The 26,195-nt window shown below is 41.7% G+C and overlaps 1 protein-coding gene across 1 annotated transcript in view; it reads left to right on the forward strand.

Moving 5' to 3' along the window:
- DHRSX (dehydrogenase/reductase X-linked) overlaps positions 1-25,731 on the forward strand; it is a 205,522-nt gene extending 179,791 nt beyond the window's left edge. The window contains exon 7 of the mRNA XM_045004368.1: positions 25,268-25,731. Coding sequence (XP_044860303.1) covers positions 25,268-25,465 — 198 coding nt within the window. The 3' untranslated portion in view covers positions 25,466-25,731. The remainder of the gene's footprint in view (positions 1-25,267) is intronic.
- Positions 25,732-26,195: the final 464 nt, after the last annotated feature.

Below are 26,195 nucleotides of genomic sequence, written 5' to 3' on the forward strand. Positions count from 1 at the left end.
TAATAAAAGATGATATCTATTGTTAACTTCTGTGTGGTAAAGGATAAACTCTCAAATTCATTTGATTTTCATCCATGCAAGTTTTTCAACATACCTGAAAAGATACAATTCCAGTAGAAATCAATGAGGAAATACTCTTTGTAGTGCCCTAAGGCATGGACAGGATATGACATAAAGAACATTTAAAACCTTACAGCAGGTGCCAAAGATCATTATCTCTTTGAAGAGAAGACACATGAAGTTCTTCTGATGGTGAAAACATTTTCATATTTAGTATTATAGAAGTGAAAGATGGGGAAAACTTATTAGATCATTTAGTCCACCCTCCTGCCACCCTCCTGGGGCGTGTGCAGGATTATTTTCAATCATACATTTTCCAGTGAGTGTTCAGTCTAGTTCCAATCAGTGGGGCATCTGCCAGAGTTGATGATGAAAGTGGAACTACAGCTAATGGAGCAAGATCATTTGGAATGGATCAAATATAGTTTCAACTCCGCAACTGGACTCAAAACGATCATTTAACGAAACTTCTGGATGATAAGCATTTAGAAGAGACTACCCTAAACTTTCCTTTGTTTCTCTGAAGAAGGATTGTGTAGAAATGCTGTATTGGAAATTCCAATTCAAATACAGCATTTCAGCAACATGGATAAAAGAACAGGGCTTGGAGTAAATCTGGATAAGATCTAGTCACAAACAAGGCTCTATGGAACAGAGTTTTAAAAACAAAGAATATCCATAGCTATTACTAAATCTAAATGAGTGTCTATATAGCAAGTTAATTATTTTCTCCCTGAGGAATGCATCTCATCGTGATTTCTCCTTCTGGTAGCAAGTGGTTCAAAAAATGAAGTATTAGCTTCTAACTCAGAGGTGGGCAAACTATGGCACGCGGGACACATCTGGCCCACAGGACCATCCTGCCCAGCCCCATAGCTCCTGGCCAGGGAGGCTAGCCCCCAGCCCCTCCCACACTGTCCTCCTCCCCCACAGCCTCAATGCGCTGCACCACCAGTGCTCTGGCCCACTGCTCCTCCGGCTGCTCTGAGCAGCATGGTAAGGGGGCAGGGGAGGGGGTTTTGGATAAGGAGAAGGGTTTCCCAAGGGACAGTCAGGGGACGGGGAATGGGGGGATTGGATAGGTGTGGGAATCCTGGGGGGGTCTGTCAGGGGGCGGGGATGTGGATAGGGGTTGGGGCAGTCAGGGGACAGGGAGCAGGGGTGGTGGATACGGGGTGTGGTCCTGGGGAGCAGTTAGAGGTGGGAGTGTGGATAGGGGTCAGGATAGTCAGGGGACGGGGAGCAGGGGGGTTGGATAGGCATGGGAATCCGGAGGGGGGGGCTGTCGGGGGCGGGGCTGTGGATAGAGGTCGGGGCAGTCAGGGGACAGGGAGCAGAGGGGGTTGCATGGGGGTGGGGTCCCAGAAGGGGGCAGTCAGGGGACGAGGACCGGGGAGGGGGGAATGGTCGGGGGTTCTGAACGGGGCAGTCAGGGGGCGAGAAGTGGGAGGGGGGTGGATAGGGGTGGTGACCAGGCTGTTTGGGGAGGCACAGCCTTCCCTACTTGGTCCTCCATACCTTCCGTACCTGGTCCTCCATACCATTTCGCAACGCCGATGTGGCCCTCGGGCCAAAAAGTATGCCCACCCCTGTTCTAACCGCCTCTTTGTGTGTGTCTGTACACAGAGTGCCCTTCTCTGGGTCACTCTGTCAACAGTCAGAGGATTTCCAGTTGCTATTGTGTTACTTCCTCTCGCCATTCTCCAGATAGCAAGTGTTTTCTTTTCTGTATTATGTCTGGTCTCCACTAGGTAGCCCCCAAAACAAAATGCAAGGGTATCCCTGACTCCAAGCCTCCTCCAGGATAGTGCTTCTGCTCCACTACCAGGACAGCTTATGTTTTAGAGATCTGTGACATTATTCATTCAAACAACATTAACAATGCAATAGGTGTTGTGGCAACAATACTATAATTATATGTTCTCATAGTTGTGTGTGTCTAACGCTTTGCAATGCAATGTGCTCTCGTAAAGAGCTACCATCTTTTTCAGGCAAGTTTCATTTCATTAAGACCATTATTAGAATGCTGTCCCAGTGGCCTAGTAGCAGCATTCACATGTTTATTTTTATTTAAAATGTTATAAAAAGACAGCTAGGATCTTGCAATGTGCCCTAACATCTTCAGTTAATTATACAGTGCAATAAAATCCCAGCAACATTAAAATAATCATTCCAACAGGAACTCAATATTCTGATGGTACACTACATATGCAGTACTACATACTCCAAAGCAGGAGTTTCCAAGTTCCTAGTCTAACTAAGGCAGGGAAGCTGCAGATAGTGCAGGCCTCCAGCTCCGGGGTAATAGAAGGTGTTTTATATTTTAATCCATTGGCCACAGGGCAGAGAGTGGTTGCTACTAGGCTCTCCCATTAGGACAGCTGCCTGGACACCAACTGTGGAGGGGGAGAGCGAGCCACGCAGTATTCCCTCTGATTGAAACATCCAGCAGCAGAGGAGAGAGAGAGTATCAGCGAGCCTTCACTCCATTCCATCAGGAGGCACAACTGTGAGGCAGGGGAAAAAGCCATTGGCCTCTCACTAAAAAATCCTGTCATGCTACCCTGAGTGGAGGAGCAGTTATGGGACATAATTATCAAAAGTAGGGAAGATGCAGAGGAATAGTTTGGATGGGGTGTGTGCAGATACAAACTACATGAAGGTGTGGTGCGATATACAGGTTTGCTGAGACAAGGTGAGTGAGGTAATATCTTTTATTGGGCCAACTTCTGTTGGTGAGAGAGACAAGCCTGCCAGTTTACATAAAGCTACAGGTTTGCTAGCATTCGTTTGGGCACGACTTGCATAACTCACTTACTATGTTGCCACTTACAGACAGTGCAGCCATGCCAAATTGATGCTGATAAAACTTATTCCATCTGCATGTGCCAATTATTTGACAGAAAAAATATTTTTGGAATGTTTTGGAGAGTTATTGGCACTGTTTCCCACCTCCCGCCCCCAATCTCTGTGCTTGTAAAGCCAGGTGCCTTAGTTACCATGAATCCAAGTGTACAGGGCTCAAAGCATGACAGAAAGAACTCTATACGTAATCTAAAACAGCGTTTCCATAGATAAACAGACAAAACGCTGAATCTTTATCTCAGGCCTTCAAGGAGGAGCAGCAATTGCTGGAAAACATGACAAATAATAAGCCAAATTTTGGTCTCGGTTAAACTCACTGAAGCTCATGGAGTTTCACTGGTGTAACTGAGTACAAAATTTGGCCCAATATCCCTTGCTGTGTGTTCCAAGAGTACCATAATCCTGGGCATCCCATAGTTACAAGTAGTCAATACACATATTGGCAGGTGAGTGTTAGCTTGTCAGTTGATATGCATTATTACACTGTGTAAATATTTCCTTCAAAATATATCGAGTCTGTAAGTCTTCACAGGGCACATAGTTACATTTGGCAGTCCCGGTTTTAGTGTTGGAACGTGTAAGCTCACAGCTAAGCTGCATGACCATGTTCCAGCTGTGTGGGAGGAAATGCAGGTCACCAGTGACAGAGGATGTGCATGAGTCCTAAACAACATGCAATAAAACCACAATGTGCTTGCACAGCTTCCCAGGGATGGAATTTACATAAGAACATAAGAATGGCCTTACTGGGTCAGACCAAAGGTCCATCCAGCCCAGTATCCTGTCTGCCGACAGTGGCCAATGCCAGGTGCCCCAGAGGGAGTGAACCTAACAGGCAATGATCAAGTGATCTCTCTCCTGCCATCCATCGCCACCCTCTGACAAACAGAGTCTAGGGACACCATTCCTTACCCATCCTGGCTAATAGCCGTTAATGGACCTAACCTCCATGAATTGTGCTGGTTGGGGCTCTTTCAGACTGAGCTAGTTCTCTGTCACTGGATGAGATGGAGATGGCTCTCCCAGTCCAGTGTTCAGACGTGCTTTTAAAAATTAAGAGTTGCCCAAAATGTTTGGGATATTTTTGGTTTGCTGTCTTGAGCTATGGAGCTTGCAACCTTTGACCTAGAATCCTTTCTTCATTTTACTAATGATTTAGCCAGGGTTGGTGCATATGTTTTGAGAAATGATATTATTCTGATTCTAATGTAACCTTATTCAGTATCTTTGCCTGCTGAGCTTTTAGGAAACGTTGCTTTCTCAAATAACTGTGATATTACTTGCAGCATATTGTGTTCAGATGATTAAAGGCAGAGAGAGAGAGAGGCTCTCATTTTTTGAATTTAATCTGTTGAAAATAAGATGACATATTCAAAGTAATTTTTAAAGCGAAGCTTTGCTCTGAAGAGTGGCCGTAAAGATGACATTGTGGGATGCCATGTTTACTGTACATATCCAATGTATTCACTTTACAAACACGTCAGACCTGTAAACTCAGCCTGCATTCTGAGACAAACTGGATATTATCTTCTCACACATTATTAACAGGACTACAGGTTCTGAAAGCTAAACTACAGCCTATATGCCGCCCCATTGTCTTCAGATGATGTCTTCTATGGGTACTTCGGTGGTTCTGCATAGGTGTAACTGAAGACAATTTTGGACAGGGAAGTTGATCAGCATAGCTATATCAAAATAAGTTATTGCGCTATATCCATGCCAGAATAACTCCCAGCATGGATGCTCTATTCTGGTATAAAAGTGACTTTTATTTGGGAGTAAAGTGTTCACACCAGGAGTTGTTGTTTTGCTATAGCTATGCCAGTTAACTTCCCCATGTAGACAAGTCCATAGTAAAGTAAACAATCAGGCTGATGATGCACAAAACAGAATAGAATTCAGCTCACACTCATCTTTCATTTGGCTCTTATAGAAGTAGTCTGGCTCTGGGGCCTGCCACAGCCTTAGTTTCTCTAGTTAAGAAAACTTTGCGCTGTGGGTGTTTTCTCAGTAACTCTCCCCTTCTGGGAGTCTGGTTTATTAGCATAAAGTTCAAAATAACACAACTTTCAACAAACCTTCCTAATTGGCTCCTGCTCTCTACAGACTTGTATTTCCCAGGCTGTCCCCTGGGAACTAACTTGTATGTCTCTGTGTAGTGCAGGGATCGGCAACCTTTGGCACGCGGCCCATCAGGGAAATCCGCTGGCGGGCCGGGAGCTGTGATCGGCCAAACCTGCAGATGCTGCAGGTAAACAAACCATCTTGGCACGCCAGCAGATTTCCCTGATGGGCCGCATGCCAAAGATTGCTGATCCCTCGTGTAATGCATCATGTGACCCTTTTATGCATCTATTCTACCCTGGCACCAGTGCAGCTGAGCCCCAACCCCCTTAAAGGGGTATTTTTGCCACTGTTGATGCTGAAAGTAGATCTAAGTAAGTCAGAAGATGGCAGTTTCCTAATCACTTCTCTGAATAATTTTCACTGTAAATGCTGTTGCAACCATACATTCAGTCCTCAGTCAGTTTTCATTCAGGCTGAGCCTCTTTTTCAGCTACTGTAACAGCCTACATATCGTAAATGTGTACATCTCCCAGTGCTTTGGCTGTGGAACCTCTTTCTGAAAGGTCTGCACTGCATTAGGTCAAACATGGACTGCTCAATGGGTCATAGATTTCCAGCTGTTTAAAAAGTAGTAGAATATAAAATGTGTTTATGGCAAGATGTTTAGATCTGTCATCTCTGGGTCACTCAATATACTTTAAGAAGAGGATCTAAAGGAGATACGGTCCTGTCAGTGCTCCCACACTGTACTAGTATGTGTGATGATGTAGCTGTGGTTTTCTGCTTATGCTCATGCTCTCAACACTGAGATGAAAGGCATCTAAAGCATCAGAATTTAAAGGCTGGGATAAAGCAGGATTGTGCCAGTGCTACAGTAGTTGCCATAAAGAGCCAGCATTTACCAATGGAATCCTGTGCAAGTTACTGTACTTCCTATTCTAAGAACCATTCTGTGATAGCTGTCGGCAAAGGCTGACTTTTTAAGAGTGTCTACTGCCAGCATATATCATAAATGGGGGAATCAACAAGCACAAAGGTGTTTATTGACATGTCATAAACCAAAATAAATAGGGGTAAGCTTTGTTTTCTTCTCTCATGCTGGGAATCCTTCCCTTTATGCTCACATTGTTTTCTCTGCCATTCTTTCATTGCCTTTTTGACCAAAAATGGGGAGAGGGTGCTTATAGTAAGACCCCAAATAAATATTTAGGCACCTAAATAAGTACCCTGATTTTCAAACCAATCAGCTCCTCCTTTTGAAAACCTCAGTCAAATTTCCTGCTTATTGGCCTCTCTCATCTCTCTCTGTTGTGCTTTTCGGAATAATAGTTCTTCCTGTTGGCGATTGACAAGAAGAGCTGATTCCCACAGTGCTGATATAGAACCATAACGGAAAGTATTGGGCTATGTGACTAGAACTCTGAGTGGAGCAGCTTTCAACCAAAGCAGGAAGTTTTATTGTTCATTTTCAGGTGTAATGAAAGTTGTGGACATCACATAGAACAAATTTGTCTAGGTAAAATGGGATGTGTGGCAGCAGTAAGTATTTTTGCCTTTTTTGCTTCCTATTTGGATTACCATAATGTGCTCCTGGAGATTAGGCAGTCCTTGGAGGTTCCTTAGAAACTTCAGCTAGTGCATCATTCAGAAGCCGGGCTCTGTGGAGGGGTTGATTGCAGGTTGATTGAACTACATTAGTGCTCCCATAGGCTGCCCTGGTTTCCTGTTCATTACCAGGTGTAGGTTAAGTGCTGATCTTGATCTTTCAAGACTTATGTGGTTTGATTTGTGGCTCCCTTAAAGACTGTAGCTCTTCTGGTATCCTGCTGTGACACTTGAGGTCAGCGGATGAACTCTGGCTAACCGTCGCTAGAATGGACTGCCTGAGGGCTAAAGGAAGGTGTTTGCCCAGTATCCTTAGCTCTGGAATCACTTCTCTCAGTGGCCTCAATAAGCCTGAATTTGTTAACCTCCAGAGCACTGAGCAAATGCCATCGTTAAGTTCAGGCTTTTGTATGAGAGGCTGGGAGAGGTATTTTTATGTTCTTGTTTTAGTATGGTGAGTCTGCTTCATTTGAACTGATGCTTGTAACACTAAATCTTGTGTAGTTTTTATATACACTTGGAGAATTGGTAATGGGCACATTTAAAAAATTGAAAAATAAATGTGCTGCTTCTGTGTTTTTTAGTGTGTGTTTTAAAAACATGATACTGTAATTTAAAGCACGCAGGGTGAGTTTATAGTCTCTAGTGTGCTCTTGGACTCCAAGTTATAGGCCTGTGGTAAACCACTGACCCCTGATCCCTTATGACAGGTAAGATGTGTTAACAGTCCACAGAATTACTGAGCTATATGTTTGCCTTCTGATGTGAATCCATGTCTAGATTTAAAAACGATAAATCCTTTGGATTATATTGAAAATTTGAACAGTCAAAATATAAATGGTGCACTACACTGAAACATAGGTCTCTTAAGCTGCCCTACATTTAGATGCAATTCACTAATCCCTCATGCACTTTTCATTGCTGTTGGCAGCATGAAGGATTTCTCTTATATTTGTGATGGAAACATCTGTTTACAAATCATGTCTCTGAGATACGCATCTTCCTTATTAGTTCTCCAAGGTATTAGGTAAATAGGCACAGTTCCTCTGGTAAACATCACTGCATTGCAGACTCATGTGCACCAGGAAATTTTTGTTCATGTACATTTTTCTGCTGCGTAAAAAAATCCCTTATTTTCACATATGGTAGCCATGAGATATCACAGTGGAATACATGTAGCTCTAGCTCTCTATTTGCCTTACTCATGGTATCAGCTTGTATCTCTGGTTGATGGTGAATATGTATTAACAGAGCTTTGCAGGCATTTTATTACAACAATTATACAATGCCATTATCATGGAATAAGATGGGAATCTAAAACTCAAAAGGCTAAGGCACTCTGCATGTTATCGATAGATTCTAGGTAGTTTTCATGTTCAAGTATTACTGTTATATTCTGTTGTTTTCCATATACTACATTATGTCCATGAACTAAATCATTTATATTTTTTACCATATGCTAAACAGGAAGGTGAACTGTCATTCTAATGTTGCGAATCATAGAATATTAGGGTTGGAAGAGACCTCAGGGGGTCATCTAGTCCAATCCCCTGCTTAAAGCAGGACCAAACCCAACTAAATCATCCCAGCCAGGGCTTTGTGAACCTGGGCCTTAAAAACCTCTAAGGATGGAGATTCCACCACCTCCCTAGGTAACCCATTCCAGTGCTTCACCACCCTCCCAGTGAAATAGTGTTTCCTAATATCCAACCTCGACCCCCCCCCACTGCAACTTGAGACCATTGCTTCTCGTTCTGTCATCTGCCACCCCTAAGAACAGCCTAGCTCCATCCTCTTTGGAACCTCCCTTCAGGTAGTTAAAGGCTGCTATCAAATCCCCCCTCACTCTTCTCTTCTGCAGACTAAATAAGCCCAGTTCCCTCAGCCTCTCCTCGTAAGTCATGTGAGAATGCTGGCAGCTTACACAATCCTTTAACTTCTACATACTATTTGTCATTGTCAGTGCAAATCATGGAGCAGAAACCTTGCAATTATCCTCCAGCTAATGTACTTTCAAATCGAAAGAAAGGGCAGATCTGTGGTACGTCTGACAAGCAATCAGCTCACCTTCATTCCGAGCAAAAAAAAAAAAAAGCTCTTCAGTGGAGCTTCTTAATGATGAAACACGTCATGCCAGGTCTGCTAACAACACTTAGAATAAGAAAGATGAGAGTAACTTTTTCTTTAAATTAAGCCAGAAGCTTGGGAGCAGACAGTGCAAGGTGCCCAGATATGTGCTCTGTGGTAGTATAGTAGCTTCCTGCCCTCCCCTTCACATTATGAATGAATTAACAAAGAACAACCAAAAAAAAAGGCATTGCAGTATTATTGATATTCTTCTGTCAGGTTAATAGCCACTAGCCTGCTACATTTCATACCATTCAGAAATAGTGAAGAAATACAGCTTTTGTGTGTAGACAAGACCTGTGTTTGAAATGTGTGTATTGACAAACCCATGGGTATCATTTTTCATTTATAATTAGGCAAATATCAAAACTCAAACTCAGATTTGATTATATTTTAATGGAGAAGTTCATAACAGTTAGTTAAACTATTTCCTGTGGTTGTTTACTAATTAAAGAAACATTTAATACAAACATTTGTACTTAAATGTTATATTTGAAAATTTCTGAGCATGGTTATAGTGTTTCTGCATTATGCTTGATCATTTATGGATTTTTACAGAGTGTTCTCAGCATTTGTTTAAACTAGAAGAGCAGTTTGCTCTAATATGGAAGGCTATATTAGAGAATTAGGCCTCTTTTTTTTTAAGACCAAATAGCTTTTTCCCTCTATTATCTTATATTTACAGTTATTGGTGCTTATTGGCAGATTTGCTAACCTCACAGATTCACCCTGTGGGTCGGGAAACAGCCCAGAGACCTTCCCCTCTGGTAGAAGCCACAGTCCAAGTCAATTCCTCCTGTGTTTGATCAGGAGTTGGGAGGTTTGGGGGGAACCAGGGCCCACCCTCTATTCTGGGTTCCAGCCCAGGGCCCTATGGACTGCAGCTGTCTAGAGTGCCTCCTGGTACAGTTGCACGACAGCTACAACTCCCTGGGCTACTTCCCCATGGCCTCCTCCCAACACCTCCTTTATCCTCACCACCGGATCTTCCTCCTGATGTCTGATAACACTTGTACTTCTCAGTCCTCCAGCAGTATGTCTACTCACTCAGCTTCTTGCATGCCTCATGCTCCCAGTTCCTCACACGCACTTCCTCTCCCTGACTTCCCATTGGCCTGACTGGAGTGAGCCCTTTTATAGCAGAAGGACCTTAATTAGAGTCAGGTGCTTAACAGCCTCACCTGACTCTTAGCAGGTTAATTGAAGTCAGGTGTTCTCATTAGCCTGGGGCAGCCCCTGCTCTGGTCACTTGGGGAACAGAAAACTGCTTCTCCAGTGGCCAGTATATCTCCCTTCTACTACTCTGCTGTTCCCAACTGGCCTGGGTCTATCACAGTTCTAAATAATATAGATAAAGACCTGATTGTCCTGGTGAGTACTTGGATGGAATACCTACAAGAAAATACCTGAAGGGCCTGATTCTCACGTTGCCTTGAACCTGGAGTCAGTTATAATTGGGAACTGTGTGTGAAAAATTCTACTGATGTTGTGAGTGAGCAGAGAATTCTAATTTAGAAGCTTTTTTAGTTTTATGACTGCTTTGTACTGGATTCACATAGGTGTAAATGACCACCCAAGATGGAAGCCATATTAGCGAATTAGGCCTATTATGCTTTAAGAAATGGTGGTTATAATTCAGAAGGTAGCAGAGAACCTACTAACTCAGTGATAAACCTCTGTTCCAGGATACTCTTAGGAGCCATTGGGCCAGATTCACTGACACTCCAGCGGTTTTGTGCCATTCAAGCTATTCCAAGCAGTGGACCAGTGCATCTGGGATATTGCTTTGCTGGAGAGGCCTGTCTTTCGGAAAAGACATAGGACCAGAGTCATAAAGTCATAGATTCTGAAGTCAGACGTGTCCACTGCGATCACCTAATCTGACCTCCTATATAACCCAGGCCATAGAAATTCCCCCAAACTGTGTTATTCCAGGTTCATGCTGAAATAACTCCATTGGCTTCAGAGGAGGAACACCAGCATAAAACTTGAGTAATGCAGTGATGAGCCAGGCCTGTAAAAATTGAAGTCCTGACCATTTTGTGGTCATTAAACATCCCTCGGAATAAACAATAGAACACAGAGTGCCAAATTCACAGTATCACAGGGTACGTCTACACTACGGGACTATTCCGAATTTGCATAAACCGGTTTTGTAAAACAGATTGTATAAAATCGAGTGCGCGCGGCCACACTAAACACATTAAATCGGTGGTGTGCGTCCACGGTCCGAGGCTAGCATCGACTTCTGGAGCGTTGCACTGTGGGTAGCTATTCCGTAGCTATCCCATAGTTCCCGCAGCCTCCCCTGCCCCTTGGAATTTCCGGGTTGAGATCCCAGTGCCTGATGGGGCAAAAATCATTGTCATTGTCGCGGGTGGTTCTGGGTAAATGTCGTCAGTCACTCCTTCCTCTGGGAAAGCAACGGCAGACAAGCATTTCGCGCCTTTTTTCCCTGGATTGCCCTGGCAGATGCCATGGCATGGCAATCATGGAGCCTGTTTTGCCTTTTGTGACTGTCACCATATGTGTACTAGATGCCGCTGACAGAGGCGATTCAGCAGCGCTACACAGCAGCATGCTTTTGCTTTTGCATGACAGCAGAGATGGTTACCAGCCATACTGCACCATCTACCAATCCATAAATTGGTAAAAAGATGATCATGGCTACCAGTCGTTTTGCACCATTTGCTGCTGTCATAAGTGCCCCTGGCTGCTCTTAGCCAGGGGCGCAAAAGCCAAAATTGGGAATGACTCCCTGAGTCAATCCCTCCTTTTTGGTATCTAAAAATAGAATCAGTCCTGCCTAGAATATGGGCAAGTGTACTAGAGAACCACTGTATCAGAGAGCACAGCTGCTCTGTGTCAGATCCTGCAGAAATTATGAGCTGTATGCTATTCACAGGGGGTGCTCCTGCAACAACCCCACCTGTTGATTCTGTTCTTCCCCCAGCCTTCCTGGGCTACCGTAGCATTGTCCCCCCACTTGTGTGATGAAGTAATAAAGAATGCAGGAATAAGACACAGTGCCTTGTTAGTGAGAAATGAGTGGAAGGCAGCCTCCAGCTGCTATGATAGTCCAGACAGGACAGTAAGGAGTGTGGAGAAGAGGAGCCCAGCATCCCTCTGCTAGTCCAGGGGCAATTGAATCTTTTTTTTACACATGAAGGGTGGGGGCTGACGGAGCTCAGCCCCCTGTTGCTATGATGACGATGGTTATCAGCCATACTGTACCATCTACCAGGAAAAATTAGGGCCAGGCACCCTTGATCGACCTGACGGATGCTAGTCAGCATGGTTACCAGCCCTTTTGCACTGCCCCATGTGCCAATAGGCTGATGATGAGGACGGATACCAGTCGTTTTGCACCATCAGCCACCCATGGCGGGGGGGGAGCAAGGATGTTGGTGTTCAGTGCTGCAGCATCGCGTCTATCTGCAGCATTCAGTAAAGATAGGGTGACATGTAAAAGAGTCAAGAGAGGATTGTTTTCCCTTTCACTTCTGGGGGTGGGTGGGGGGGTGCGTAAATTGCCGAGCTATGCCCTGACCCACCGCGGACACTGTGTTTGACCCTAGAAGCATTTGGAGCTCAGCCAAGAATGCAAATGCTTTTCAGAGAGACTGCAGGAACTGTGGGATAGCTTGAGTCCTCCAGTCCATGAGCGTCCATTTGATTCCTTGGCTTTCCGTTATGCTTGTCACACAGCAGTGCGCTGAGTCCCTGCTATGGCGTCTGTCTGGAGATTTTTTAAAAATGTTTTTTAATTCGTCTTCTGTAACGGAGCGCTGATAGAACAGATTTGCCTGCCCTTACAGCGATCACGTCCGCATGGTCCATGCGGGAGCTCTTTCTTTATTTTGATTTTTAACTGCATCGCCACCCGTGCTGATCGGAGCTCCACGCTGGGCAAACAGGAAATATTCAAAAGTTCGCGGGGCTTTTCCTGTCTACCTGGCCACTGCATCCGAGTTCAGATTGCTGTCCAGAGCGGTCAGTGGTGCACTGTGGGATACCGCCCGGAGGCCAATACCGTCGATCTGCGGCCACACTAACCCCAATCCGATATGGTAATTCCGATACTAGCGCTACTCCTCTCGTTAGGGAGGAGTACAGAAACCGGTTTAAAGAGCCCTTTATATCGATATAAAGGGCCTCTCAGTGTGGACGGTTGTGGCGTTAAATCGGTTTTACGCTCCTAAAACCGATTTAAACGCCTAGTGTAGACCAGGCTACAGTGATATTTCTAAGCAATCCTGCCACTGAGAGTGATCAACTGCAAATCACACAGGTTTATTTATGTTTCAAACTAATGTTGAGTTGTTATATATTCGCAGTATCACGACAAAGAAAAAATGCACCTCAGTCTAAGAAGGAAAGCAAATATTACTGTAGAACTCTTAAATAGTGTGCATATTTCTTCTGGGTATAGATTCACATGCTTCATGGCTTCAGTAATTATTTATGAATTAGAGCCAGTTTTTTTTCTCAAAATGGAGCTCCTACTCGTTAAGTACAGTCATTATCAATGATTAGCTTTAAAGTTATTTTCATGCACCAGCGGTTCAGATTAAGAAAAATAAGTAACTTATTTTACAGCAACATGTAACAGCTGTATAGTATTTATTAATAGCCGACAGGATTCTTTGGATTTCTTTTTAATTACTATTGAAAAGAAATTGTCAACCTTTTAAATTGCCACAAATCCCAGAATGACTAGAACAGTCTTTGTTTTTTAAATGTCATGTTATCTCAGGCCAGAGCTGCAAAAAGATGAATTTGTCAGTTTGACGTTGATATAATTTGCTGGTACTCAGGGTACATGACTCTCCTTTTAATCCCAGTTGTGCTGATTTCTGTATAATAGACAATACATTACTTTTTCTGATGAAATGATGAGAATAGTGATCTAGCAAGGAGGAAATAATTAAAACTGTTTGTCTTGCAGACTGTCAGAGGCTGTTAGGGATTATACAAATAAAAATTAACTTTTTTTCTGTGTTACAGTCTCTGCAAAGTTCACAAACAATTGTAATCCTCTTTTACTGAGCACAGACTTAAAAGTTAAAGGTCGGTTATTTTTCATTCATTTCATTAAGGGTAGTCTTAGATTAGCGAAAAGCAAATATTTTATTATGAAAATGTGCTGATCAGAAAATTGCCTGGCTCCAGATTCTGAGCTGTATTTTGTCCTCTTTGTGCCACTTGGGGACTAAAAACCGGCCGGATTGCCTCACCAGCAATCCCCAGAGCTGTGTAGGCCATCAGAAAGACCCTCTGCAACCTCTCGATGTAGCCCCCCACACAGGAGCATGCCTGAGGAAAGAATGTTTGTGGCTCAAGCACTTAGCACTCCGGCTATGCTAGGGCACCAGACAGTAATTTGGGGTTGTTGCAGCCAAGCCAGAAGTTAGAGCAGCCCTTGGGGCTTCCAGCAGTCCAAGAATACAAAAAGGCACAACATATTAGAGTCACTTTCACCTCCGCTCTTGCTGGCTTGTGCTTTTCACAGGACGACCTGCACTTTCTGCCCCAGCCTGTATGCATGACAGCTAGTGCACTCTCGCCACCTTCAGGGCCAGCTGTGAACACCTTTCCCTACACTTTGCAGGGCTGGCTGGGTCAAGGTGCTGGCATTCATTCACTTAATGTAGGTCTGTTCCTCCTTCTGTTGAACTTATTCCTTCCCACCAAAATGCTGCTACCGCACCCCACCACCACGCATGTGGGCTGCCACTTGTGTCTGCTCCAGAGACTGGGAGAAGGGAGTATGCCAGAACAGTTGATCTACTGCAGCCTTCCACATATCCTGCACAAGCTGATGGAGGGGTTGCAGTAGTGATAGTGATGTTCTGAGGAAGGGAGTTGCTAGGATGGCATTGAAGCCCCCTGGCTCCTGAAGCACTGAGGAGACCTCAAGTTCCGTCCCACTCCACCATCAGGGGTGAACTGAGCATATTTATCAAATGAGAATGTCCTGGGAGACCCAGAAGAGAGTGATAACTTAAATGTGTTGTTTGTTTTACAGTCAGGGTGGCGATGGAGCTATATGGCAGTGAGTTAGCATTTGTGGGCCTTGTGGAAAGACTGGGCTTTCCAGAGGGATATGAGGGAAGGGAGGGTGGGTGCTTGGCACACGGGGTAGGAACATTATTCTAGGCATGGGTGAGGGTCAGGTGGCCGCATGGAAGGAGACATGAAAAGGAAATGAAGGGAGAGGTGAGGCTGGCATCTCTGGTGAAACAAAAGGGTGATGGGGGGAGTCATAATTAAGAGTGAGCTGAGAAAGAGATGAAAGTTTAGCATGTGAACCTGTTTGCATGATATTACAGTGGAGCCCTGATTGAAGCCCCTGGGTTCTGCTGTACAGTACATACTAAATAATAAATGGATGCAGAATTGTGCAGAGACTTCAAGGTGAGGACCAGAATTTTAAGCATGGTTCAGTAAGCGCAGGGGAGACAGTGGAGAGATTTGAAGCACAGTGCCAGCTGATTCAGAATCACAGTTCAAACCTCAGTTCAAGTCCCTGCCTTTATTTTTATGTGTTAAAAAATTTACTGAATCACAACACACAACGATTTTCATTCATGAATTCAATTGGAAATTTCCCCCAGCAAACAAAGGCTTAATAATCCAGCACATCCCTTGGCCTGCGCCGCTTCTCGCAGCCCCCGTTGTCATGGAACGGTGAACCGCAGCTAGTCAGAGCCGCGATCGGCCAAACCTGCGGACGCGGCAGGTAAACAAACCGTCCTGGCCCGCCAGCAGATTTTCCTGACGGGCCACGTGCTAAAGGTTGCTGATCCCTGCCCTAGACAGTTATCAGACTCAATTCTTGCCGCCTTAGAGTCGGTCGAAGGGAGAATGAGAAGAGTGGCTGAGACTCAATTGCTGAGCCTAAGGGAAAAGATTAGTACCAATAGATTAATCTCTCTCTCTCTCTCTCTCTCTCTCTCTCTCTCTCTTGTGTAACAGCTATTGGAGAGCCATCCAAAAAAAATATGCTGCCTGGCTGGGTGGCTGGCTGGCAGTCAAATATAAAATCTCACTGGTCTAGGGCACCAGATGTACCAGATGTGTCCCCTGCTTATCCATTTGCAGAACGTTGTTGCATGCCAATTGCTATACTTCAGGAGGAGTGAATGGAAGGAGGATCCATTAGAGAGTCCACACAAAATTTTTTAAACAAATGTTTTTTTCCTTCTGATTTATTTCCTCTTCCCCAGTGTTTTTCCTCTTTCATGCTATTAGAGGAGTGCAGAATGCTTCGATGTACTTACAGCACCATGCAATCATCTGGGGCTAGCTTGCTTATCTTACTGAATGAACACTAGCCACACACACACTTTGAGCCCAGTTCTTTCTTATCCAAGTGAGTTGACTGACTGACTTCAGTGGGACTAGGGCTACAGGATCAGGTCCTTTACCAGGCACCTCATAGGTTAGTTTATCTGTTTACTTTCTGGGTATTTAGGACTGAAGGCTTACTCAGTTCCAGTACTGACACCACTAGGTGTTTACTTGGAAATGGTAGTGCTCTTGAAATACCTGGTGTTCTCTATATCTTTGGAGTATTTAATAAATTACTCTGCATGTTTTTTGTCTCATGCTTTATCAACCTGTGTCGGTTTACCAAAAGATTTCCTACGCTAATACTATCAAAACATTAGAGTGCTTTGTATGTTCTGAGCATCCTAGAGAGATTAACTAATTGTAAAGTACGAGAGAAAGTATCGTTATCTGATTTTATAGATGGGGAAACTGAGATAGCAAGGTAAACTGACTTGCTTAAGGCCAGGTCTATACTGCAGACCTATATTGGTATAACTTATATCACTCAGGGGTGTGACAAAGCCACACCCCTGAGTGATGTAGTTATACAGACCTAACCCCCCTGTGAAGACAATGCTATGTCGACAGGAGAACTTCTCCCATCAACATAGCTACTGCCTCTCGGGGAGGTGGATTAACTACACCTATGGGTGAAGCTCTCCCATTGGTGTAGTGGTGTCTTCACTAAAGATAGGTCAGATATAGAGTGATTGCTTTGTGAAAAATATTTTACATCATTGTGTGTGATGTGAAAAGTCATTCTATATTACATAGGTGTGCATTTAATTAAGAAGAAAATAAATTCCAAATCCACTGGGAAACATCTTTATTAGTTAGGATGTTGCTTGTCCTCATAACATCTTGGCTTGGTAATAGTGTAGCAATCAGTGTAAGTTAAAGACTACTGATTTGCTGTGGTGTATCATTATGGTTGCCCAGAGCCTGGCATTCTTTGAAAGAATTCACTGAAATGGGGATAAACTATAAATTGGCATGAGACAATGCATGGCAGAATTATAAATTAAAAGCCTTCAGAAGGGGTTTGTTGTTTTGATTCCTCTTTTAATTTTGATCCATTCACTCTTTGCTTCATATTTAAATTGGTTTCCCAACAAAGGGAAGGGGATGTAAGTCATTAGATGAAGCAGATGTTCTAGCATTAGAAATCAAAGAGGATCTCTCTCCAAGTAGCTTTGTTGTGTTTACTGAGGGAGGAGCTGTCTTATGTTGTCAGTTATATGACTCAGATAATAACAATGATAGCTGAAAACTCTCTGTAGAATTAAGGCATAGCATGATTAATAGGAATAACAGTATTGCTCTTTAACATAACAAGTCTCTAGTGTGAATACTAAACTATGATTAAGTATTCTTAGTTAATGATAGATCAGTCTATATTTAGGAGTGAGGAGAGGGTTAAAAAAGATCTGTACTTTTTCTCTTATAATTAGGTGCTTGCATGCTATGGTAATGAAAGCCATAGAAATGGCTATAAATAAATGAATGCCATATTATATTACAAACTCAGAGAAGAAGGACAAGCATGGACTTGATGGCTAGGGTACTGGCCTGGGACTCAGGGAGCTGGATTCTACTCCTATCCTCGATCTGTGACCTGAGCAAATCACTGACTGGCTGTGCCTCTGTTTCCCCTCCCACCCTTGTATACTTAGATTGTAAGTTCTTCTCGGAAAGGACTGGCTCTAATTACACCTTTGTCCAGTAGGACAATGCAGTTCTTGTGGCTGGGGCCTCTAGGCACTATTATAATATGGAGGAATTTGTGTTACCTTTACATATATATTGATTACATTTTGATTGTTAGTGGCTCGGTCTGAGATGGTAACAATGAAATAGGGAGACAGGAGTAGTCAGGCCTGATTGTCTTTATTAATAAAGTTGCCTTTATTATTTAAGAGTAGCACATAATAAGAATAGATATACAATACCCAATCCAAAGCTTGCAGCCAATGCCAGTCTGATCCCAGTCCTGTCTGAGCCAACCATTAACTCAAACTTGCAATCTTTTATAGATAGGTTGTTGACAAGCCATAACTTCCTTTTTTACACATGACAGTTACACATATCCCCTTTTGTCTGGAACATGGTTGCAAATTTCTAAGCATATAGTGCAATATCCAGACTTACATCCTCATGTGGTTGGTATGTATTGTGGTTAAAAAAGGAATATTATATTAAACATTAAGAAAATAAACTTTCTATTCTTATTAAACTAAATTTCCCTTTTCATAAAGGTTACACCACTTAATATTATTATTGAAAATGATTCTTAAAACTTCATAGGGGTTTGGTTCACTTAACAATAGGCCTTTTCTTAGCAATAGACCCTTTGGCTTAATGGTTAATGTTGTTATGTTGAGAATCATCTTCACTAGGACTTCTCACTGGATAGCCTTGTGTCCCCATGAGAAACATTTCTAATGAACAGATGTATAATTTTAACGGTAATGCTGCAGTCCAATGAGTTATATATAGCCTGGGATGCTGCCAGACAGACCCATGGAGTTGGGACGATACCGTCTGCCATAGAGAGGGGTTTAGGCTCCTGTTTGACTAGCACCTAGAACAGACATGGTTGCAAACATCAACCATGATGGCTCAGTCTATATAGTGTTGTAGAAGGAGCAAACTAATAGAAACAGGCCAAGAAGAAACAATTCATATACCTTCTAATGGTATCACTATGAAGGGAGACTCATAATCCAGATAGACACATTCACCATGAGACTTATTAGTATTATTTATTATTTGTGTTTCTCTAACACCCCAAAACTCCAATTAGGATTGAGGCCCCCTTGCACTAGATGTTGTATTAATACATGAGAATACACTTTTCTTTCCCTGAAGAATGTATAATCTAATTTAAATCAAAACATAATGAACCATAAGAGGGAAGAGGGATGGAATAGGATAAGGTTAACAGTAATAAATGTATGCTTCCCATAGGCCTGCTATCCTGGGGGCATCTGGGGAGCCACGTTAGCTCCAAGTGTAACTCAGAATAGCCTCAGGGCTGCTCTACCTTATCCCAGTTTTGACACTCCAGACGCTGTTATTTTGGCAGGGATCTCTAGAGTGCAGCATTCTTCAGTCTTCCTCCCAACATAAATCCCTACGCTGGGAGGTTAGAAGGGTTTGGAGTAGCACTGGCTATTCTGGCTTGATGCTATTCATAGATTCCAAGGCCAGAAGGGACCATTGTGATCATTCAGGGCCCAACTACATGATTAGGGCATCTTTAAGTTCCCTTTGCACTGCACACAGCCATGTGAAACATACGCATTGGTAGCACAAATTGTTGGCTTTGACAGGCTTCCACTCAATATGTGTCTGATCAAATGAGTGCTCATACCTCAGCAAGTTGTAATCCTCTGGTGACAGATGGCTAAATTTGTTGTGCAGAAGACTAGATCCAGCATCAGATCATATGTATGAGACAAAGAACATGTTACTATTGCTGGCCTCAGATAAAAGTTCTGTATATTCTAATAAATATATGTAGTTCTTTGGTGTCACACCCACCATTGCACTGTGCTGAAAACATATTTGCCACCATTGCATCATACATCCTTTTAATAATTCACTTAAATCAATGAGAGTTAGGCACCTAGGCACTTTCAAAACTCCCACTAAGTACCTTTTGACATTTTTTGGTCCCTAAATACTTCTGAAAACCTGTCTCGAAGGCCAGAATTTTCAAACATGACTGTTTAAGGTTAGCCTCCTCAGTCCATATTTAGGCTCTTAAATGAAAATGGCTTGATTTTTCAGAGGTTCTGAGCACCTATATAGCTCCTACTGATTTCAGTAGGTTTCAGAACTGTGGCCATACTCCTCCTAAGTAAATGTTTGCTCATTTAATAGTTCAGCTTTGTTTCTGTTTTAAGTGACAAACCTAGAGTCTGACAGAATAGATATCAGAAGGCTTCAGAAGCTTTCTCAATTTTCTAGTACTAGAATTTCCAGGAAAAAGCCAGCAGTAGGTATCAATTATCCAAGTTAAAACATGTCTCTCTCTTGCTGTGCCTTCCACACTTCAATTTTTTTCTTTGAAACCGGATTCACAATTAGTTCAACCCAGTACTGCATCTTTTGCTATATATTAATATTAATATTTCCAATTCCAGAATAAATTGTCCTCTGCCACAGCATTGTCCTGGAAAGGGCAGCACTTTTCAGCTCTGTCTCCTCTGTTTCTAATTGTCTCTCTTTTTAAAAAGTGAAACGTAAACCATTTTAATATTGAATGAACCTATTAAAGTCTTCACTTTGCTCGAGGTTAGCAGTTCAAGTGGTCTGAAATTAATTTGGTGGTGCTGGCTAAGTCTTTATGTAGAACAGTATAGTATAGTGTATGAAACATCTCCAGATCTTTCTTGGTCTCTAATTGAGGCAGAACAAAGAGAAGGGTAGAAATAGAGGAGTAGTGGATTAGAGGAGAGAAAATGGAAGGAGGGAGAGAGGGATGCATGAAGGAGAAGAGTAGAATAAGGCTTTTTAAGTCAAGGATGAAGTCTCTGGTCCTGAAAGTTGTATCACAGATTCTTGTCCTGTCTATTTGTGTATCTGACATTTTGTATTAACATTAGATGTTGTCGTTGTTATGAGCCCAGCTATTTACTTAGTGACCACTGTACATGTAATTATGGCTACATAATAGTTTCCATTCAAATTTTCAAATGAGTGTTTTCAATCACTCATAATTTTCTGAAATGCTCACTTTTGGGACTGAAACTGTCCAGGGTTTGATGTACATAAGGAGCATTGTAGCTACACTAGGAAAGCTGCAGAGCAGGTCCTGCAGAACAGGTCCTGGTGAAGAGTCTAAGGTTGACCACCATCAGCTAACACATTTTAAAGATTCATGCAGGCAGACCTCTGAGTCTGTTCAGAGCCTGTTGAAGTTGATGGAACTCTACCCAAGTGCAAGGGTACACGCACATGTAGCTCCATCACCAGCACCTTTCAGGATTAGGCCTTTCATTGAGAACTCCAGTGCAACATTTTATTTTTGGTTATTTTTTTAAAAATCCATATTATTTTAGTCATGAACTATCATCACTGGAATTTGTGAGTCACTGACATTTTTCCTTTACACTTGTTGAACTCAGTAACACAATGTCCAGTGACCCATCACATGAGTAATAGGCGAACTGTATCACTAGCTTTATAATTAAAATACAGACAATACCTTAAGACTCAATGCTTTCCTTCTGACAGATGTAATATATTAATGAAATATTAATGATTACTACTAATTGCTATCCTTCTGCTATTAAGAAATTTAATTTGTTGCTATTAGTGACGATGATTTGTTAGTTATCCAAGGTTAGAAAATTTAATTGAGACACAAGCCTCTTTTAGAAGGCAGTCCTGGCTAAGAGTTAAGCCCTTATTTGGCAAAGAATTATGTACATGCTTAACTTAAAGCAGTGTCAGTAGTATCTTTGAAGCCAGTGGAACTACTCACAGTACGTAAAGTTCAGCATGCACATTAATCTTTGCAGTATCACGGCCTTATTTGGTTTTACAGTTGCCAATGCCTTCCCAGTGCAGAGTGGTTTTCATTGAAACATCAACATTTACCATTACTTGCCTGGGCTGGATTTTTTTTACTCATGTTGAGTAATATCTTGCCCTGTGAATAGTCTGTTATATGATTACCATAATATTTTACTATGTTATCTTTGGACTAGGAAATAACTGTGGTGCCTTAAATACCAAGTCTTTGTGGGGTAATTGATAATAACTGTTGATATTTTAATTGTGATCAGTGCAGTGTTGTTTACTAATGGCCTGATCCAAAGTCCATGGAAGTCAATGGGAGTTTTCTTGTTGACGTCAGTGTGTTTTGAATCAGGCCTGAAGTGGAGAAATTGGTCCTTATGTTCACAGTAACACATATGTAGAATCCTCAACAGTGTAAGATTCTAACATTAACTTAAATTTCTTCTTCAAGTAGGTGACTGATTGTGTTGCTGAGCTTTGTTCCAATTAAAGTATACTGTTCACAATTATTCACATTATGAAGAATGTGCCTGGAACACGGTTAGAGGTCCTGGACAGCTCCTAAGCCACAGTTTGTTCTGCAAAACTTAGCTTCGGTCCTAATGGCAGCCATCTGCTGTTAAGGCTTCTCCCACCTCCTTCCCAAGATAGTGCTTTGTCCACAGCTGCCCTTCTGCTACTGCCAGCTCTGCATTAGGGACCTGTGCAGGTATTATAGCCAGCCAGTTGCCAAGCTCACCTAACACTGTCACATAGATCTCAATTTACTACATTATTCAGCATGGCTCTGACACATATTGGGGGAATGGGGCCTCAGCACCTAATTTATGCCCAATGAATCAAAAAGTATAATGGTTGCTATTAAAACCTTTATGAGATTGCCACCGCAAGCAGATAACATTACTGCAGAATTTGTGCTACAGTGGGAATGCCATTGAATGAATATTGTTTTAAGTGTCTATTTATTAACAAAAATCACAAAAAAAATCAAATAAATTAGGTGTGAATATATTTGTACGAATCAACCACCCTGCTCTATAGCATTTTGATTTATGTTTAAAACAGTCATTGAATAAGATCTTAAAAATATTAGGTCTGTCAATTAATCGCAGTTAACTCATGCGATTAACTAAAAAAATTAATAGTGATTAATTGCACTTATAACAATAAAATATCAATTGAAATATTTTTGGATGTTGTATCAATTTCAACTACAGCACAGAATACAGAGTGCACAGTGCTCACTTTATATTATTATTTTTATTACAAATATATGTACTGTATATATGATAAAATAAATAGTATTTTTCAATTCACCTCATACAAGTACTGAAATGCAATCTCTTTATCATGAAAGTGTAACTTACAAATGCAGATTTTTTTCGGTTACATAACTGCACTCAAAAACAAAACAGTGTAAAACTTTAGAGCCTACAAGTCCACTCAGTCCTACTTTTTATTCTGCCAATCACTAAGACAAACAAGTTTGTTTACATTGACGGGAGATACTGCTGCCTGCTTCTTATTCACAATGTCACCTGAAAGTGAGAACAGGCATTCACATGGCACTTTTGTAGCCAACGTTGCAAGAGATTTACATGCCAGATATGCTAAACATTCTTATGCCCCTGCATGCTTCAAGCCACCATTCCAGAAGACATGCTTCCATGCTGATGTTGCTTGTTGAAAAAAATAATGCATCAATTAAATTTGTGACTGAACTCCTGGGGGGAGAATTGTATGTCTCTTGTTCTGTGTTACCTGCATTGTGCCATATATTTCATGTTATAGCAGTCTTGGATGATGACCCAGCACCTGTTCGTTTTAAGAACACTTTGACAGCAGATTTGACAAAACACAAGAAGGTACTGATGTGAGATTTCTAAAAATAGCTACAGCACTTGACTCAAGGTTTAAGAATCTGAAGTGCCGTCCAAAATCTGAGAGGGACGAGGTGTGGAACATGCTTTTAGAAGTCTTAAAAGACCGGCACTCTGATGCGGAAACTACAGAACCTAAAGCACCAAAAAAGAAAATCAACCTTCTGCTGGTGGCATCTGACTTAGATGATGAAAATGAACATGCGTCAGTCCACACTGCTTTGGATCGTTATCAAGCAGAACCCATCATCAGCATGGAAGCATGTTCTCTGGAATGGTGGTTGAAGCATGAAGGGACATATGAATCTTTAGTGCATCTGGCACGTCAATATCTTGCAATGCCAACTACAACAGTGCCATGTGAACGGATGTTCTCACTTTCAGGTGACATTGTAAATAAGAAGCGGGCAGCATTATCTCCTACAAATTGTAACCAACGTTGTTTTTCTGAGTGATTGGCTGACCAAGAAGTAGGACTGAGTGGACTTTTAGGCTCTAAAGTTTTACATTATTTTATTTTTGAATGCAGTTTTTTTGTACATAATTCTACATTTGTAAGTTCAACTTTCATGATAGAGAGTGCACTACAGTACTTGTATGAGGTGAATTGAAAAATATTTTTGTTTTGTTTTTTACAGTGCAAATATTTGTAATAAAAAATAAATATAAAGTGAGCACTGTACACTTTATTCTGTGTTGTAATTGAAATTAATGTATTTGAAAATGTAGTAAACATCCAAAAATATTTAAAATAAATGGTATTCTACTGTTAACAGTGCGATTAATCACAATTAATTTTTTAATCACTTGACAGCCCTAAAAATACTATCACATTTGTCAAAAAAGTTTTTGAGAAATGCTATCCAATCAGCTTTAGGCAATACTGTGAAATGACCACTGTACTGTTAATTACTTACAGAAGCAAAATTGTGAAGATTAAAATGATTATGTATGAGGCCTTGATCATAATCTGTATCACTAATAAATGCAAACATTCAAAATAAATCTGTACTTCAGTGCAAGTTTAAACAACAAAAACTGGCATCATTTCAATGGTGAATGTGTGTGATCCCTCTATATGCAGTCTGGAGAGTGTTTTGGGTTCCCTCAGGATGAAAGGTGTTTCATGAAATAAAGTATTAATTTGATTTAAACATTCGTTTCATGCTAAATGTTACAAAACTTCTACCATTTTATTTTCTGACAGCAGCGAACTCGGATAATTATGTTCTATGCAAAATATAATAATCTGGTTTACCTTTCCTGGTTGGATTAAACACCAGAATTTTCATTTGCTATTGTAGATGTCCTGGTCTTTTGCTCATGCCACATTATTAAAAAGTGTGCTTTATCCACACAGCCTACACTTTCATCTGCTTAGAGCAGATTAAAGAACCTGTCCTTATAAAATGAATAATTACACGAGCGATTTTAATATTTTTGTTTGCTTTTAGAAATGAATTAACTACCTCCCTGAGAAACAAACTTCGTATTGGTTTATTGCTGGAAAGGATGGGCCTGGACCAAAATCCTGGCTCTAAATATCTCATAGTTTTCCATGTGCATGTGAGAGTTTTGTGGCTTGAAGCTGTCTCTAAATAGATTGTTAGTAAAATGCTACACTGGGCTGGCTGGATACATGGCCTTTTTCCTCCCCTTCCTCATCAGAGTGTGAATAAAACCACAAAGCTTGCTACAGGACAAGGGAAGCTCTTTGATATTGGTAGTGTATAGTGATGAACCAAGTTCTTTATGTATATGCACTTGTCTCATTTAGCTTTGCTTTCTACTGGCTGCAGACTCCGGAGGAAGGAGCCTTTACATCCATCTATGCAGCTGTCTCACCAGAGCTGGAAGGAGTTGGTGGCATCTATCTTTACAATGAGCAAAGGACAAAATCTACTGATGTATCGTATGATGAAGAGCTGCAGCGAAGGCTCTGGACTGAAAGCTGCAAGATGACTAGGATTTCTGATGTAGGTAGCAGAGATCTCTAAAAGTAGCCACTTCCAACTGGGTGAATGAAATGTGTCCAACAAGCATCCTTACCTGACTCCTTGCAGCATGAACCATCATCCTGGAATTCACTGTTCAGTTCCAAAGGCAAATGTGAACAGTGCTGCTTTTCACTTGAACCCATAGTCTGCTAGGGAGTCAAGGGGAAATATTCCCACAGAAATGTGTATAGGGTGGTTTTAAATTTAACCATCAGTTTTGTAATCATGATGTTTTGGTCTGTGATTAAAAAAAATCATTAACCTTGTGCAGAATTGTGCTTTTCCCTTTTTATGTAACAAGAGGAGACTGTCCTCTTGTGGGACTGTTCTGTCTGAGAACCAGCTCTGCAAATCTTGCAAGTATAACGTAATCCACTTTTTATCACTTCAGAAAATTTAGAGTTTCTTTCCTTAAACTTCTTAAATCCTGTCAACACTTTATAATAAGTGACAGATCATTATAATTCATTCTTTTGGCCTTCATGATAATCGTACTGTATCCATCACAGGAACTACAGTATAGTACAGCACCCTTTATCCAGATGTTTCAGTGGAAACCAGACATGTTTAGAGAAAAGGGCTTTAAGATAGGAGGGTGGGTTGGAAGCTTCGAAAAATTGTTGAAAACTTGGAGAGGCTTCAGAGAAGAGCCACAAGGATGCTTAAAGGATTAAACAATATGCCTTATAGTGATAGACTCAAGGGCCCTGAGCCACAAACCCCAGACTGA

Source organism: Mauremys mutica, chromosome 1 (assembly GCF_020497125.1).
Source record: "Mauremys mutica isolate MM-2020 ecotype Southern chromosome 1, ASM2049712v1, whole genome shotgun sequence".
Taxonomy (NCBI): domain Eukaryota; kingdom Metazoa; phylum Chordata; order Testudines; family Geoemydidae; genus Mauremys; species Mauremys mutica.